This window comes from Chlamydotis macqueenii, chromosome 12 (assembly GCF_036417535.1).
Source record: "Chlamydotis macqueenii isolate bChlMac1 chromosome 12, bChlMac1.mat, whole genome shotgun sequence".
Taxonomy (NCBI): Eukaryota; Metazoa; Chordata; class Aves; order Otidiformes; family Otididae; genus Chlamydotis; species Chlamydotis macqueenii.
In genome coordinates this window covers 18,304,706-18,323,209 of record NC_141567.1, presented here as the reverse complement: position 1 = coordinate 18,323,209, position 18,504 = coordinate 18,304,706, and the positions used below count along the sequence as shown (strand labels likewise).

Below are 18,504 nucleotides of genomic sequence, written 5' to 3'. Positions count from 1 at the left end.
TCAGTTTTTAAATAACGTTCAGATACATCTCGACTGTGAGCAAACCCCTTGTGAAAAAAGCTTCCAAGTAAGCCAGTGACCAGTGTTACTCATGCAAGACTTCCCGCTATGTGCTGCAGTAACACCTGGGTTTCCTGCTGCAGCTTTAACCTTCCCTTCCGCCCTCAGGCCTCAATTATTCTCTGCAAGCGCATCACCTAAGGTGTCAGAGGAACCCAGCTCTGACTTACAGCAACAACGGTTATATAACAGAGGGTTGTCTCTTGTTACTGTCTGAACATTCTAATGTGCAATTAAGACAATTTAGCAAGATTCAAAGGGAGACTGGGCAGTTTAATAGATCATTAGAATTGAAGATGACACCTTAAACCTGCATTATTGGTATTTTATAGAACTAATTGGAATTAATACTGAATAAAGGTCTGGGAGATAAAAAGCCTCATGGAGGGAACTGAACCATCTCCACCTATTACAGACTAGAGGGAAACCTTCCCTGAACAGTGCACACCATGGTTTCCTCATAAGAAAGTTTATTTTACCTTCCTATTAGGTCAATGCTGCTGCCATTAGAGGAAAACCACTTGATTAGATGGGCCATATCTGACACGTGACTGAGCAGTGCTAAGCAGTTACCATAAGCATGGAGCAAGATTTTGCTTATTACCTTTAATCCTTCCAGTGACATAGAGAAAGCCATCCTTATCTAGTTTTCCTAAATCTCCAGAATGTAGCCACCCATCCTCATCAAATGCTTCTTTTGTTTTGTCTTCCATATTTAAATAACCCATGAAAACAGTCCTTCCCCAGAAACAGATTTCTCCATTGCCTTCTCTGTCTTGATCCATCAATTTCACTCTGCAGCCAGGCGCTGGTTTACCGCAGCTATCAGAGAAGAGCAGAAAAAAACCACAAGAACAGAAATATTAAACATAATACTGATAAGATGTCTGACATGCCAAATCCCTGAACCTATCAAAATATCAGTGACTGTAAATAACACCCTGCTGCAACTGTTCAAAAGCTATGGAATACTAATTCACTAGGGCAGATATATTAGAATATTTAAGCACTTTTTGGCTATCTTGCCCTGTGCTTCCTTGTTTTTTCCTCTCTGTATCTTCAAGCTTAAAAACACTTTTACATTTGAGGTCTTGCATTTGAAAGTTAACCTACCCTGGGGCAGGGCTAGGCTATACATTCAGATTTAGTAACTGTGCTCTGCACATAATGCTGTAGATCACTGCCAGCACTCTTGGCATGACTTGCTATGGAGGCAACGTGTTCAGCTTCTGACCTAGAAGTTATTTCACCTCCCAGAGTCACCAATTTGCATTGAGAGAAAATAAAATAAGCAAAGAGATCTTTGCTGAACTTAGTAAGTACTCTTCTCATAGATACAATGAAACATACCATATTAAAAAAAAAAAAAAAAGTAAGATTACCTGTGCTGCCTGTAAATATAAGGCCCAGACAGGCAATGTGGGCCTGTGGTCTCACTCATTCCATAAGCCTCATACAGCGTGATGTTCAGACCCAAGAAGAAATACAGTGTTTCTGTATTGAGAGGAGCAGCACCGGAAAAGTGCTTCTGACAGGAAGAAAAACCCAGTGCATTGCGTATTTTTGCAAGCACTAAGTAGTCTGCTAACCTTGTCCAGAACTGCTTTAAATCACTGCTGAGTACAAAACACACAAGAGGAGGAGACAGTAAGCCAGAAGTTTTCCACACAAAATCAGACATAAATTTCATTTAGAGATATATTTGCCATTTGGTTTTGGGTGTTGACAGAAGTTACATCAGTAAGATCTTACATATTTGTTGGTTTTTAATTTACTCAGTGTCTTTCATTGCTAGTGAACTCCAATTCTTGAGGTGTCTGAATACTGCAAATATATAAAGAATCTATAAAAACACATTGTATAAAACAAAGCTCTTGTGTTCCTGATCCTTTATCTGTTAAATGTGTCTCTGAGAACCCATATCACTAAAGTCTGAAAGTTGCAGGACTTGACTGAGAAGCTGAACGATCAGACAAGAAAAGCAGTATCATTGCATGGTCTTATACCATTTTCTGTAAGCAGTTTCACACTTAATTGTGCCACACTTTAAAGAACTTTGGAACAGGAAAGAGTTGTGAACTAAATTAATATTTGAATTTATACAACACTCTTTATCTGGGCAATCTTATAGACAAAATCAAAGTTATTAAAATTAGAGATAATGTACCTGGAGCTCAGAAAATCTGCAGGGAGTGTCCCCAGGTTTCTGTGTGGAGATGAGATGTTCTCACTCACATGGTGCATACCCCAAGCTGTCATGAGCCAGTCTGTTTGGGCTGTCTCCCAAAATTTTCCCCCTCTCATACACCTCCTCCAAATCCATGCCCTTTCCTCACAGCACTAACTAGGCACTTGCACAGTCACACAGTGCACTGCATCAGAAACTCTCCCAGCTGAAATCAAACCAGCTCAATTCACAGAAGAGTTGGGGGAAGTGTTACTGGAAGTATGTTCTCAGGGAGGGTGGAGGGACACTTAACAGTCACCTATGTTTAAGATCAGCCTACTGTAATTGACAACTACACCCTCCCTCTTGCATTGTATTTGCTGTGTTGCCAGGCCAAATTCTACCCACGTACACTTACAGCCTCACTGATGCTTCACAGTTTATTACAAGCAGATAGCTACTTTCAGGTTGACGGAAATCTCAGTCGTTACAATACATACCTGCTTGAGCAATTTAGGTTTCTCTCTAAACTCAGTGACATAGCCCATGACAGCATTTTCTTCTTCATAAATCCTGACTGAGCAGAAGCATCCTTTAATTTCTCCATTATTTTCTCCCATACTCGGGGAACTCCCATGTGAGATGTTGGCTGCACTTCTTTTAGTGTGTTGATCAAGCTGCCCTGTTAAATTCATTAAATCATTTCAAAACATTGCAAAAGATCCTCTTGCATTGCAAAGAGACCTCTTTGTCATCTGTGGATATCAACACATAGAACACTGCTAAACATGTAGGATATTGAAGGAGGACTGCTGAACCTACTTCAGTTGGACATAGGCACTAACATGCGCCAGCTCTGATGCATCAGGTGAGGTATGTATACAAGAAGGAAAACACACAGATGGCTTAGATCCTTGTGCCTCCCTTTCCTTCAAAAATGGCTTATATTTCTTTTGCTTTAGATGCACGCTCTTCTGCCTTAATAAAAGCTATGGATCTGGATTATATATTTTAATTGGAGTCTACAGCACTAGATGACAAGTCTAATGGATTTTTTTTTTTGTAATTCTTACAATAATGGACTCTCTATCTTCATCCTCTGCATGTCTTCAAAGATCGTATTCTCTCCTTGGGATGTTTTCTAAGAGGAAGAAGTGCAAGCTTAATGAGATGCAATACAGGACAGATACCTTCAGAGCATCTGGCTCAGCAAAGTAAACTTGCTCTCCCCATTTGATTCCAGTCCACAGGTCATATATCTGCGCAGCTATGTGGCTGAGGGGGAGATAACTGACTATAGACTCCTGTTGGACCTCCGCAGGTTGCATATCTCCCACTCTGCTGCAATACGCTGATGTCCAAGTTATCTGTTTAAATAAATAATAAAATACATTAAGTATGGTGGGTTTTTTTGGTTTTTTTTTTGTTTTTTTTCTTTTTTTCCTTCTAACACAAAGTAAGGATCCTCATACTATGCTACTGTAACTATGAAGAATCTGCGCTCACAGAAATTACTGAAGACATCGCAATCTTTGACAACACACGAGACTGTCAATTCCTTGGGGAAACTCAGTCAAAAGCACGATGAACTTTGCAGCAACGTAGACTTGCAGATAACATAAGTAAACACAGTGTTTCTGCTGCCTGGGCTGTGAACACTACCAGCTCCCCATGCCCTAGTGACACACTGAGAGGGAAGCCATGGGCTGGATGGACAAGGAATTAATTGTTCTGCCCCTTCTTTTGCAACTCTCCTACTGTGCATACTTTCTATCAAGCTGGCACTTTTCACCAGTCCTATGCCTGTATGTTTACCTGAAAAAGAACAAAAAAATGCTCCGTGATTAGTAAGCTCAAAGGATAGTTTAGTATCAGCAACAAGCTCATTGTCTTTTACTGATCATCGGCTGGCTAAGCACTAATGAGGAAGCCAGAAGCTGTATTCTGCTCCTCTGGAAGCCTCCGGGATATTCCCCACAGTGGTTCACAAGTAACACTCCTCCCCACTCCTCTCCCATGATCGTTCATCCCATAAATATTTTTTGAAGACGTGCTGCTTGACTTCTTAGTGAAACCGTACGATGTTTCTCCTCCTCCTTCCTAATTCCCACTTTCTCTCAGAAGATGCAGTTCAAGGATGTTAAATATGCACATCTTCAGTATCAGAATACAGCATATGGAAGACCCACAAATATATGTGATGGCGGGGGGGGGGGGAGATACGTGTGCACAGTAAAAAAACCCCACAAAACAAAAAGAAGCAGCTCTTTCTCAGAGGAGTCTGTAATTTAAAATGTGTAGGGCAGGACACAGAAATGACATTATTTACGATGACAGGGAGGAGATACAAATCACGTGCAATACCTGTTATCACAATATGTTCCTGCCAGCTCCTTCTCTTTGTAATAAACTAGAGGGTAAGAGTGCATATTTGGTCTAAGGAAATACAGATTCTCAAGAAAGGTTTTTAACAAGCAGCATGCCGTCAGGCCATGCTCCAAGTTTAGATGGCAGCACTGGACAAGTGGCTATGGGAGACCTACACAGTAGGCAGAATGGGATGTCTTTGAGATGTGGCTATATTGACTGCTCATCCTCCTTATCCTCCAAAGCCTCGCAGAACGCAGGCACACTCACAGCAGATCTATGTGGGTGCCTACACAACTGACTCAGCATTGGTTTTACACATGGACAGTGGCAAATGTCTTTTGACTAAAGAAGGCAGCAGCACAGTTATAGGCAAGGCATGTTTTCCACTGTTCATCAACATAAAAATAGCCTGTTTGTGATCAGCAGCCAGGAATAGTTTGGCAGCTATCATGGAAATGACACCAGACTCCTTTGAGATGGAAGAGCATAGGATTTGCAACGTAGATCAGTCCCTTTGTCTATCAAGTGCACCGTGATCTGCTTCCAGATACTACTGTACCAATCCCCTACATTTTGGTGAATTTGCTCCTCACAGTGTGCCTGTCTGCAGTAGTTTCTGCTTTATTTTAAGAGGCGAGGCCACAACTTAGACCAGCCCTTTCATAGATCGTCTATGTATTCAGAAAGGCTCCCTACGACTTTCCACTCCTGCTCAGACACCTTAAAAAAATTAAATATATAAAAAAACTAAAACAACCAGAGTCCAGATCTTTGCGAGCAGGGGTCTGAGGAAAGTCCTTTTTGCAAACGCCTTTGCTTTTCTCTATGACTGGAAAATTTTCTGTTCACAACAATGCAGCTAGGGCTATTGTAAGTACCAAGACTTAGGACCTACTAATACAACTAGAGTTGTATTATCCTCCAGTGACAGATGTAAGAACCCAAGTCTAGGAATATAATAATGCCAAAGTGACAAAGAAAAACCACACATCCATGCCCAATTTTAATAAAATTTGCAAAAACAGTCTATCACACTCTTTTGATAATGGCTGGCTGACATATATGATTTGTTTGTTTTAAGACAACCTGTGACATCACCTGAGAGACTTTATGTCAATCTGTGAATTGTATTAATATTTGCATTATATCTCACAAGAAACCTAGTGAATAAAAATCTGATATTCAAAACAAACTGTTCAACCTTATGAAGTGCCAATTTGAATGGAGTTTCATTCTTTACCAGGCTTATACTGTACTAGAAACAGCTGACTGCATTTTGAATATTGCTTTGTAGTACACTATCCACGCTACAAAAGCAAAAGGATTTCAAGGCTCTAGGTTGTACCAGTCATTGCAAAACACAGGAATAAATACCCTCATACTTTGCTATTTTTATGCCAAAGGAAGAGCCTAAAGTACATACATTGTCATGACTCAGCATGGCTCCTTTTGGTTTCCCTGTTGTTCCGGATGTGTATATTAGTACACAGCATTGATTCGGCTTTTGGGAGTCAATAATATCATCCAAAGTAGTATCAGATATGTCATCTCCCAGCTGCAGAAACTCTTCCATCTAGAACATGTAACAGAAAATACCAGATATCAAACGGCTTCTTACAACTGGGAAAGATGCAGTAGCTTATCAGGCTCAAAAAATGGCAGAAAACCTCAGCGCCTTGCCCTGAGTATGTTTCCAAGGCAAGTGTTCCCAGGTCTTGCCTATGTAACAAATGCAGTAAGACTAGCGTAGAACTTCATGTGGGAATCTAAAATCATGCTGCCATGAATCTTTTCAGTGTCTAAATGCATGGTAATACTATGGTAATAGTAATACTAGAATATAGAATGGTAATACTATTCTTCCTCCAAGACGGATACTAGAGACAAGTCATAGAGGCTAAAATTCTGTTACTCTCACACTGTTAGAATGATTTTGAGTCTTACTTAAAGGAATCTAGATGTACAGTTTTTAAGCAAGAGTACACTTTTGACATTGCATCTAGAATTCCTTGTCCCCTATAAACACAAAGATAAAGCAATTGGATGAAAACTTCTGTGCAAAGGCATAATCATCTAGATATGTGAATGTCTGCCCAAATTATCTGCTGTTTTATAGGAAACAGAGCATATGATGAATGCTGGTCACAACTTCCATTCAAATTTGGCTCAATCTAGAATGAGCTAAACCTTTTATGGCGCTGGACTTCTGTGCAGCACAAATTGGCCTGGAAGAATATTGAACCTGATCCTCTACATTATATTGGTTGCTCCCAGATGCTTCCATTGCATGCACCTGATACGCTTCTAAGAGTACCACTGAGTTCAAGGCTAACTGAAAACCAGGGTATAAATTTTTATGAAAGACAATAACCAAACTGTCAGTTTCAGATACTGTGCTACAGAACTGGACTATTCAAATTCAAGATGCAGCATCTCCGTTCTTCAGTGATTTCTTGGAGCTATATCTAGGATAACATACCAGTAAAGCGGACGATGTGAAGGACAACAGAGGTAAAAAAGGAGAGTCTGTGCTTAAGGAGTTCATTGTTTCCTTCAGACCTCTGTCACTGCCAGTGTGTTACTAAGGTTACAATAGTTAGCCTCTGTGGCACTTATACTTCCTTTTCTTGGGTGGCAAGGCTGAAATCAGGATTCTTCTAATTACCAGTCATCAGTTTTATACTTTCTTCCAACAAATCACATGTCTGAAAAGAGAAGCCATATAATGCATGGCTCTGTAGCAAGTAAAGAATCTGTCACATCTTATCTCTTCCCACAGAACGTGGCTCCATCAGTTTCACCAGCTCCTGGAAAGTCTGGAGGTGGCAAGGATGTAATTGTTTCTGTGTGACTTATCAGTTGCTCCTGTTTTCCTGACCTTGCTGTCTTCTCATATTAGAATGCATTCATCACTGTGAATGCGTTGCCTAGGCTTTGTTTACAGAACAGGACCTGCCACAGACAGTGTTCCCATTCCACAGAGTGCAAAAGGTACACACAGTCACACACTACTGATTTTGCATTTGCCTTCTGGAAACACGCGCTGATCAGAGAACTAGGGCTCTGCCCTTAGTGCAGCAATTGCTCATTACATGTTAGCTGTCAACTTGCAACACAAATCCCTTTTATCGAATGCCACGTGGTTTGGGTGGTTTGTTTTACATCAAACCTAATAAACAATCATTTCTGTCTTTGGTGATTTGATCTTCTATTTTTCCTTTAGACAACATAAACTCTGGCAATTGTCAGACACTCTCACAGCTGCCCTTCTGCATTGAGAATATGTCCCACATGATACCTGAACAGGGGTGTTTTCAAATACATCAATTCTCAGGCATTTACGTTTCAGCAACTAAATGTTGTTCCAGAATTAATTGCTAGCACTTGTTGTTTTTACTAAGAAATATAAACAGTAAGATTATCTTTGTATTCATTTTCTTATTGTACTGAGATGCACGGCACACTCTGTATCTGTACGTACAGTCCTGTCACAGTAACTGTTTATTATTAACAATTACATGCTATTCAAGATAGCAAAAGATTACATGATTTAAACAAGTACAGAAAATACTTTTCTTGTGTACCTAGTAACCTCTCAGATAATCAAAATTTAAAAGATTTTAAAATATTTCTACACTATTCGCTCTTCATTAGTATATTTTTCCCCCCAGTTGAAGTTTTTCAGCCTAGAATCTGATAATCTGTAGTCTACTTAAAACGTGGATTTTTATATTCTTATTACTTGACTATTTTCAATTATATTTTCAAAATATATTGGAATAACATGTTTAGAAAAATCTGTTCTGCTTAAAGATATCATATTTCTTAAATTAAAGGCTGGACTTCTACCACTCAGATTTCTGATCCTGGCTTTGTTCCTTTTTCTGCTTTATTTTTACCATATGATACAAAAATTCTATGTATACTAAGAAAATGTGCTCCTCTTTGTGCAGTCTGTAGTTATATCTCTTCACTTGTCGCCTATCATCAGAAATATTCAGTACAAACAAAACATAGCTACCATCTGTAAAAGTACAAGCATTTTCATGTTCTTGGATCCAGTGTAACTAACCACAATTCAGTTTTCACTAGCACCACTGGATAACTTATTTGTAACAGTTTCCCACCTGAAGCCTAAAGGTGTTCTGTTAATCCAGACAAGCAAAAAGCCAGGAAGACACAAGACAGAGCTAAGCAAGGTAGCTCTGATTTTAAATGTCAAGTATCAAACATGAAGTTACAGGTAAATAAAATAGAAAAAGCTGATGAAGCTTTTGAATATGTTTGCTGGAACACAGCAATGCGTTCTAAATGGTAGACATTCCACAGATTAAACATGGCAGAAATTCATTAAATAAATAATACCCCATGAATTATAACTCTGTTCTAGCATTCACATACCGCATACAAATTTGGATGTCTCTCTGGAATGGAGTCCTTATACAGCACAACAGCTTTCAAGTGTGGCAAGCGATTCCAGATCTGTTGGATTTTTAAAAACAAATTTATTATTTATTATTCATATCTTGTGTGGGTTTTTTTCCACTGAAATACTGCCAAAACTGTCATGGCTTGACAGTCACAAGAAACTTCGTGTTTCCCTCTTCCCTTAAATATTGTCCCCTAATCTCACAACCAACTAGCTCAACAAGGGGAGGGGAAGAGAGGGGGTGAAGGAGATGCTACACAGTCTGCTCTAGAAAATCTGTTTTCAGTCAAAAGATTCGGAAAAAAAAAAAAAAACAAAAAAAACCCCACTAGAAATGGCTCCTCAGCATCCTTTCCTCATAATGCACTAAAGGGCACCCGTGGTTACCAACGGAGATAGAGGAAGTCCCTCAGCAAAAACTGTTGTTAAAATGCTAAAAAAGGTTCTACCTTCTTAAAGAAAATACAGAAAAGGAAGTCATACGTACAATTTAAGGATAAAAAACAACATAAAGTTGCAGGCCTACAGGCAGAGAGCAATGGCTGCTGCTTTCAGTAGCTTTTTCTCTGCTTCGCACAGCCTGCACAGAGCACTGTGGACCCAGTGCCTCACAAATGCCTTTGAATTAATCACATTTTGAACTGATTTGATCAGTCTGTGCTAAGACAAAAGCAGTGGCTTGGTGGCAGCCATTATTAGAAGGATAACAACTGAAGTGTTATGTTATTATTTCAGCCTTGGGTTCTTCCAGAAAAAAAGTTTCAAGAAACCCTCAGCTAGATAAAGCAGTGCTGGCCAGAGTTGTCTTTTGTTTTTTTTTTTCTAGATAGAAATGTGTATGAATCAAATCCCTCCAGTCGTTCAATTCCTATTCTTTTCTCCACATTCATGAAGCATAGCCTGGTAATGGTCAATGACACTGTGGGGCGGCTTGTCTGATTGTTTGTTTTTCCACGATATTTATAAAAATCTCTCTTCCTCCAACTCACATAAAACAAAACTACAAAATACAAACCAATTCATGTATAACTCATATGAAATGCTTTTGGAAAAATCCGTGGCTATTTTATCTCCGGTACATACATGTTTTTGGCAGAAGCCTCCACCACGGAAGGCCCCTTTGCTTCAGCAAACAGTGCAATTTGGCGCAAGTTTGATGACTCATCTCCAGCCAAGGGTCTCCCTCAGTATCTTACTGACAGACAAGCCCTTCCCAGGGAGCTGCCCAGTGCTCCTGTGCTCCTCCTCCAAGTCATGCAACAGAGATCTTTCTGTCAAGTTGGTCTTTCAACCTGGAACCCTTGCAGAAACCCTCTTAAAGCTGACAAAGAGTTTTGTCAAAATTGTGGCCGTTCACTTTAAAAGGCTCCTCCTTTCTCACTAAAGTCTCATGTCAACCATCATGCTATCAAAGTGCAGTAAACCCAACAGCCTTAATGGTTAGTATTACAAGCAGCAAAAGATGACATTTTGGAAAGAGGAGATTCTGAACACTAACATCCTTAATATTTAAATGGAAAGCCTTTACAAACTTGCATCATCCTCATCTCTTCCATTCAAGCAGCCTGTGCTTTTCCAAACAGAATCATGTGGTGACATTACAAACGTGATCAGAATGTGGGTTTTTTACCCAGGTAAGTCTGCAGTGAACCAGCCAGTGACGTCTCTGCTGGAGAGCATCAGAACTGCTTAGACATGAGCCACAGACACTACACAGAACAGAGCTGCAAGTCACCCAACAGCTCAAACACCCGATACCAGATTTCCCATGAAAGGTTCTGTGATACAGACAGTGAACACAGTATATATACAGCATCAAGAAATGGGAAAATGATGGATTTTCAGTAGCCATTCAGCCATCTTGTACCTGCATTATCTTGTCCAGTTGTTTCCGATTTTCCACGACCATGATATTGGTTTTGCTGTCATAAGCAATGTAGTGGCAGGCCTCTGGAGAATTGGTTGTATATATTCCTGTGACAATTCCTCTGTATAAAAAATGTACATGTATTTATATACATACACATATACATGCACTTAGTATCAAAAAAATCGAATAATAACGATCAGATGAAAGCTGAATGAGTATGAAGATGTGGAAGCAAACAGCAGCATAGCTGTCATGCTTGTTTCAAGTATTCAGATACACATTAATCTCTCTGATATATGCATATTGCCAAAACTAATCTCTGAACTGTATTCAGTAGAAGATGCCGTAGGCTAGGATTCAGCATTTAACCCACTTGAGGCTACACGAGAGTTAGTTCAGGAAGTGGTAAAAACACATGTCCTCTTTCTGTTCAAGCCACACACAGATACTAATTTGAATTTCACTGGCACAGAAACAGCTTAAGAGGTAAAATCCAAATTGCATAAACAGGCATCAGAACAGAAGCAATCAGACTAGTTAGTATTTATCTGCCACTTCATCTACTTGAATATATCTTGCTGTAGACAAATACAATTAATATAAAACTAGGAGTCTCATCTGTTTCCCACATCTTCCAGGGATAAGATATGGTACAACAGCTTCTGTGTGAGTGTCATAGTTAAGCCCATAGCAAACAGGATCCATTTATGAGTGTCTGGACTATTTCAGATATACTGAAAGCTATGAGACTCCAGCAGGTTGCTGAACATGCTCATCAGCTGCAGCACAACTTCCAAGATAAGACACCAAATACTGATTTGCTACGTTTCCAGACCTAGCAAAACAGAAAACCAACCAACCAAAAAAAAAAATCTCACCCAGCAAAAACAGCTCCAACAGCCGAGATGAACCATTCTGGAGAATTAAATCCAAGGATTGCTACACTGTGGAATCGTTCAAGACCAAGCTTAAAAATAATAAGCATAAGGTTATTCAATACAGGCACACTGGAGAGAAACATATAGCACAGAACATACGTACAAATACAAACGATGGAAAGTTTTGATTTATTTATTTCAGTATTGACAAGATATCTCTTTGTTGATACCCACAGCAAAACCAGTATTTATCAGCAATTAACATAATCTAAAGTTTCCACTACCTTCTCCTGCCTGGTTGAGCTCTGCTGTCCAGAAAGGCCTGAAAAACAGAACTTTTCAACATTAACAGAAGTATAATGACTACTAATCTTATCCTATGTCTAGAATGTTTTAAAAATTGTCTTTATCTTGCCAGATTCATGGCAGTGCTGCTGTATTTCACCTATTTTTCCTTTTTTTTTTTTTTCCAATCTTAAGGCTTTATGCTGAGCTTTGTACCCATACCCAAGTGAGACAGTGTAACACAGCAGCTCTTCCCTTGCAGTCGAGTTCCCTTAACAGCAATGTTATCTCTTTGACCAAAACCTACTTTCATCATTATTATTTCAATAAAGATTATGACTGCTGATCTTCAGTTAATGGGAAAAACCTCTTATACTATGGTTTTGGGATTGTTTTTTGTTTGTTTGTTTTAGGAGACAGAAAGGGAGAAAGAGGAATTGGTTTTGTTTCCTGTACCCACCTTCAAGAAGCTCTTGGCTGCTTTCCTGGAAAGGCAATAATACTCTGAAAAAGTTATCTTCTCCCACTTTCCATTCTTTTTGCTGGCCAAAGCATTTAGGGATCCATATTTTTCTAGGCTCTCCTTGAACATCTGGTGAACTGTTATGGGAGTCTGCGGACACGCGTTATCTATTCTCAGTCTGACTCTGCCATCAGCAAAGGAAGTCCACAGAGACTCTGGAAAGCAAAGCATTATCATCAAGGTACTCTATCATTGAGAAATACCATGTGATTGTGTCCCAAAGGACAAGAGGATTGAATAAAGACTGCAGGACTAAGCACTGCTCTGGACTTCCCACCTTTGGAGAGAAGGGCTTTCCAATTTTATAACTATAATAAAGTCTATGTAGAAAGAGAAATCTTTATTTCTTACACTTTGTTCTGGATCTTGAATAAAAGTGCCACCAATCCCATAAGAATCTGTTTGCCCATGCTCAGCCCGGCACAACCCACTATCCCTTGAGCTAATGGAGTAGCTGGTGAATCAGAAGGCTACAGAGATCTGAAAGATCTGAAACCTCTGTCCCTGTTCAGCATCCAAGCTCCTTTTGCTTGTTATAGATGGTTTCTCTCTCCTTCACTCCCTAGCTATTCTCCTTCATCCTGCCCCCGTTTTCCCACTATTTCCCCACTTTTTTTTTTTTATTTCCTTGGTCGTCTGCACTACAATACATATTCTAGTATGTATATCCACTCCACTCACTCCTGTCTTGCTGTTTCCACATCATCTTTCACCTTCTTCTGCTCTTCCCTTCCTCACCCTGTATTTCTAACATCCACTTTTTTCCCCTCTATTTTTTTCTCCCCTTCCTTGACAAGACACAGACACAGAGTACCAAGTAATGTCAGTTTGCTCTCACCACTGGTGCCAAGGACTGGGGCAGTGCCTGGCACTCACAAGAAATGACTGTCTCAAAGATTCCACTTGGCTCTTGCAAACCCAGCAAGAAGCAGGCTGAGTATAAATAGACTCCTTAGAGAATCTAGGGGTTAGAAAGCTGGCAATATTTTGGCGAATTCTCACAAGGAAGACAAAAAAACCACTCACAACTTCTGTACCAAACGGTCAGTTCCCATACTTCCAAACAAAATAGTACAAGAACATTTTAAGAACAACTTTTTTTTCCCCTTAGCTTTACTTTCATAAATGAAGTAATATTTTTAGCATAAATATAATATATATATATATATATATTCTACTGAGAGTTTGTGGAAAATTTCAGAACAAAGAGCTTAGGCTTGTCAGAATTAAGAGCAACAGAAAATACGAGTTTTTGAAGTTTCTGATACAAGTTAATAAGCACAATTGCCTTTAACTACACTTATGAAAGCAAAAACTGTATAGAATATTCAGACTGTATCTATACTGGTTCCTGGTACCTCAGTGGCTGAAAAAAAAAGCAGTTCTGGAGAATTCAGAAGTACAACATCCTTCACATCCCTCTCAAATGCTGTTCCTCTGGTTGCTTCACAGAGGGCATAGAAACTGCCTCTCTGAGTATTTCTGGCAGTATATGAACACATTTATGATAGCTGGATCCACATGAGCGCTTTAAAACACCCTTGCAGCCTCCCTCAAATCAGGCTTGCAATCTGCACAGATAACCAGAGGCACAGCAAGCTATTGTAAGCTCACAAACATACATTAAAAAAAAAACCAAACAAATGAAACAGCAAAAAGTCTCATTACTTCACTGTGTAGAAAAGCTCATGCATAATCAGCTGATAAAGTACAAGTACTAAACTGAAAAATACCAAAATCAGTCTGGTTTGCTGCCAGTATTCCGTGAAACTATTTCTGAAGATTTCACTGCCCCATGCTATATCCTAGCATATGCAGAGCATTGGGGGTGGAGGGGGGGAAATCACCTTTCTGCACCCTCCCAGGTAAGGACATAAAAACCCTGATGCAGAAAGTGAACTAAGCAGTCATAGCTGTGATGTCTGTCAATCCAGGATTAATGTTCCTGACTCCCAGTTGCATTTGTTCTCTTGACCATCCCGACAAACAGAAAATAATAATGTCAGCAATAAATACAAATAAAGCTGCCTAATCTCCATGTGCCTTCATTTTCTCATGTGTAAATTGCATATAATGATATTCAAAACATAGGTGTGGAGCTCTGCTTAGGTCAGTGGAGTAATAAATATATGTAATATGTTTAAGTATAATAAACACAGACAGTTCAGAAGACAATTAGCTAATTCTAGGTATTAGACAGAGTTTATCAAAGTGTAAACAGTGGCACTCGACAAATATTTTGAGTAGTGAAGGCAAAGCAGGTGTTTCTGCACTTAACCTCAATCCTGGTATGAAAAGGATGAGAGGTTAAGACCTGTCAGAGCCAGAAGCAAGTGTTAATCCAAATGCTTCTTTTCTGCAGTGACACACCAAAGCCCAGACGAAAAACTCTGTTGACGTTCCAGCTTCTAAACCAACAAAGATGGCAGGGATTTGCAGGTGTGGTTGGGCACAGGTGGGTGACTGCTTTGTTAAAAACAACATCACAAAATACAGAGCTAAAATAAAACATTCTAGTCTATGTATTATAAAAATGCTCTTGAATAAAAGAGTATTGCTCTTCAAGGGAACTGAAAATATTACCAACATTCCTACAATGACATTACCAAAGTTGAATAATTACCACCTTTTCACTGCAGGCATAGACAGTAGAATAGTTTACAGAGAGAATAGTGAAAATCAACAAAATCATTGCAATATCTATATACAGAAACAAAAAAAATTACTTTGAAAATGGGTCTCCTATTGCTTTTCCTTATGCAATTTTTTTCTGGTGCCAAAAAGGAATCTTTGATTCATACCAAAGAGAGTAATTTGTTTCAGAGAGACTCAGTGAATCACCTTAATAATATACAATATGTATCACAAAGGAATATAAAGTTGAACACCCATGTATTTGCAGATAGAACTTAAATCTAAAAAATGTTTTTCAATCTAGATAATAAGCCAAAAAAGTCTAAAGATCTAACTAGTCTGTCCCACAAAATTTGCAAGAACAACAGAACACAAGTAATATATTCTGCTCTCGATTTGCAGAGGCTCATTCTTCTCAGATAGAGCCTGGGAAGAAATGCCTTGGTAAACACTGAATAAAGTGGTTATAAACTTTGGGAAAGGCAGAATAAGGTGCTCTGTCTGCATCTGGAAGTTATATTTCAATGCACAGGCTGGAGATGAGCTCGGTACTACCTGAAACCACACTAGAAATTAGAATAAAGATCCTTCAAACACACTATAAGGACTGGTACATTACATATCCATAGGTTTACAAAGAGCATAAGAAAACATGAAGTAAAAATACCTGTACTTTTCAGAAAGTACACAGCTCAAAGTACTTAATGCCACTGGAAGTTCCCTTTATGCAAGCAAAGAGCAGTATTTGTCTCTTTCCTCTTTTTTCCAGGAACTCCTGCTACCTGCATTATACTTGGTACCCAAAATGCCTTTTCATTCACTCATATGTAACCTTGCCTCATGTCCTTCATATGAGTTCACTGAAGGTCAGAGATGATGAGAAAACATTTGCTTCTAAAGGAAACTATTTTGTCAGATAAAACAAAACAAAAAAAAAAAGCAGAGATTTTTTTTCAGATAATTAGTCTTGACTTTCACTCTTTGAGCTTCAAGTGTTTTTTTCCCCCATGTCATTCTCCTCAAAGGCTGAATTCCACAATTAGACTATTTTTTCCGTGATTCAATGTCTTTGCTGCTGAAGGCAAAGACGCTCAGAGTATTCTCATACACACAGTGTATAACAGGATACCTGTACTGCAGTTTGTCTTAGGAATTGCTCTAAGTACATCTGATCTAAATACCTTGGATTTTAGGTATGCAGTTCTCCCAGTAAAGTGTAAATTTTCAACAAGAAACTTTACAGAAGAAAGAAAAATATTTAAAAACTTTGTTTAAAACTTTGTTTACCGTTTAAAAAACAAAGTTTTCAACTGTCTTTTACAATACAATCCTAGATTTGTGAACCATTTACAAGTGAATACTGACTTATAAAAGTACATTTGTTATTCAAATATTTTGTAACAAATTTAAAATAACATATAACAGAAACACATTACAATTTTTGTATTTTTATCACCCAATTGTTATTCCTTTACACCATGTATGACTGAACAGTTGTTAGACAGTACAGGCTGCCTCTCCCAGCCTAGATACCAAAAATTATTTCAAACAGATGAACAAATAGCAAGTTCATATATTTTTCACAAGAATAATCAGTTTGGCTGAAACTGCTGGACCTCTTGGATGTACAAAGGAGACTGTGTACTAGTTAAAAAAAAGAAATACATCAATCCTACAGTTTAAAGCTAGTTTAAAGCTAATATATGAATGAAACCACATGCAAGTATTCTGGTAACTGCCAGAATAGGTTTGTGAACGTAAATGAATTCTGATGTTTATGGAAGAACAACTCAGAGTTATATCAAATGCAAAAGAACCAAGGTCACCTTTCAGACAGGTAAACAGACAGGCTGGTCATGGAATGGCCCTGCTGCATGACCTGTAACTCCAGGTGACAGTCCATAGATGTGCCCCGAGAAGCAGAAACTAAAATGACAATTTAACTTCTGCTTGAAACTGATTCAGTCTTAACTCACAAAACAGTATCTTGATTATACGCCAGTTCCTGCAAAACATCACTCAGCCCTAATGACGAAAGCAGGTATTCAGCTTTTTGCTGGACGAGTTTCTGACAGTCATCATCCCAGATTCCACAGCTGTGATGCCATCACATTCTGCTGAAAACACAAATACATCATTCCTCCTCTCACTCATTATTTTTAAATTTCCTTAAAAATGCCTGTGGCCCTGAAAGCTTAACTTCTTTTTAGTGAAAGCTGGAGCTGAGTACACAAAGGCTGGAGTCTGAGAGCTTGGCATCTATGTCAAAATTCCCCTTGTGCCAACAAACAAATTAAACAGAAGTACAGAACTTCTGAATTTCAAGTGAACCTGAATATATCAGCCAAAATACATACATAGTGATTCTTAAAAAAAAAAAAACAAAACAACAAAAAACCAAATACAGAAAGCAGCTTCCTGTTGCTTGCCTTGCCACAGCTGGAGAAGGAGGAGGGTTTTCTGCTACATTAGCAATTTTCCACAATAAACATGTAACTTCAAACTGTCAAACAGAAAGGACTGAATAAATATGTGAAAACTTTTTAAATTAGCCAAAACACACACAAATATTTCAGTTCATGGAAACTTATACCTTTTCCATTGAAGGAAAAGGGAATATTTATGAATTGCAATAAAATATACTCCTCTTCACATCAGTAAACTACTACCACCATGGATCAGAAAAATAAGATATCATCCAAAGAACACCTCTGCAAACTGATGCAGAGGGAGTGGCACATCAAGACAAGTACAAAATAAGCTCCATAACAATACTGACGCTTCTAAAACTGATTACAATGCACCGAAATGGAAGCCTGTGGAGGGTGTAATCAGGAGGAAACATCACTACAGAAGCATTGCCCAGGCATGCAGGAATGGGGAGACAACTTTCAGTTGGAACTGAAACTGGTGAGTGATGTGAAGAGCCACAAGAAGAACTTCTACAGGAACACCGGCAGTCAAAAGGAGAACCAAGAATATCATGGGCACCCTCCTGACACAGCATATGAAAACGGCTGATGTATTCTGTGCCTTCTTCACCTCGGTCTTCACTGGCACGATTCCTGAGTTTCTGTGCCTAGTGACAGCTGAGAAGTTTTATCTGCAACAGCAGAAGTAGATCAAAGTAGGGACCACTTACGTAAACTGGACACATCCAGAAATGTTGATGGGCCCAGATGGGATGCTTCAGAGACACCAGGCCAAAGTCATGGCAAGGCTGCTCTCCGTGACTTTGAAAAAAGCATGGCAATCTGGTGAGGTCCCCAATGACAGGAAAAAGGTAAA

At 39.0% G+C, this 18,504-nt stretch overlaps 1 protein-coding gene across 8 annotated transcripts in view; it reads right to left on the bottom strand.

Annotated features, from left to right (window-relative positions):
* Window positions 1–18,504, bottom strand: part of ACSBG1 (acyl-CoA synthetase bubblegum family member 1) — a 38,559-nt gene that overhangs the window by 6,342 nt on the left and 13,713 nt on the right. For 2 of the 8 annotated variants that reach the window (XM_086757098.1, XM_086757103.1), the window contains exons 3-12: window positions 12,520–12,737; window positions 11,775–11,863; window positions 10,894–11,014; window positions 8,999–9,079; window positions 6,021–6,170; window positions 3,418–3,594; window positions 2,728–2,909; window positions 2,228–2,266; window positions 1,443–1,676; window positions 665–882 (exon numbers count right to left, since the gene is read on the bottom strand). In XM_086757098.1, coding sequence (XP_086613224.1) covers window positions 665–882; window positions 1,443–1,676; window positions 2,228–2,266; window positions 2,728–2,909; window positions 3,418–3,594; window positions 6,021–6,170; window positions 8,999–9,079; window positions 10,894–11,014; window positions 11,775–11,863; window positions 12,520–12,737 — 1,509 coding nt within the window. The remainder of the gene's footprint in view (window positions 1–664; window positions 883–1,442; window positions 1,677–2,227; window positions 2,267–2,727; window positions 2,910–3,417; window positions 3,595–6,020; window positions 6,171–8,998; window positions 9,080–10,893; window positions 11,015–11,774; window positions 11,864–12,519; window positions 12,738–18,504) is intronic. The other 6 variants (XM_086757106.1, XM_086757102.1, XM_086757101.1 and 3 more) reach the window with 4 other exon arrangements.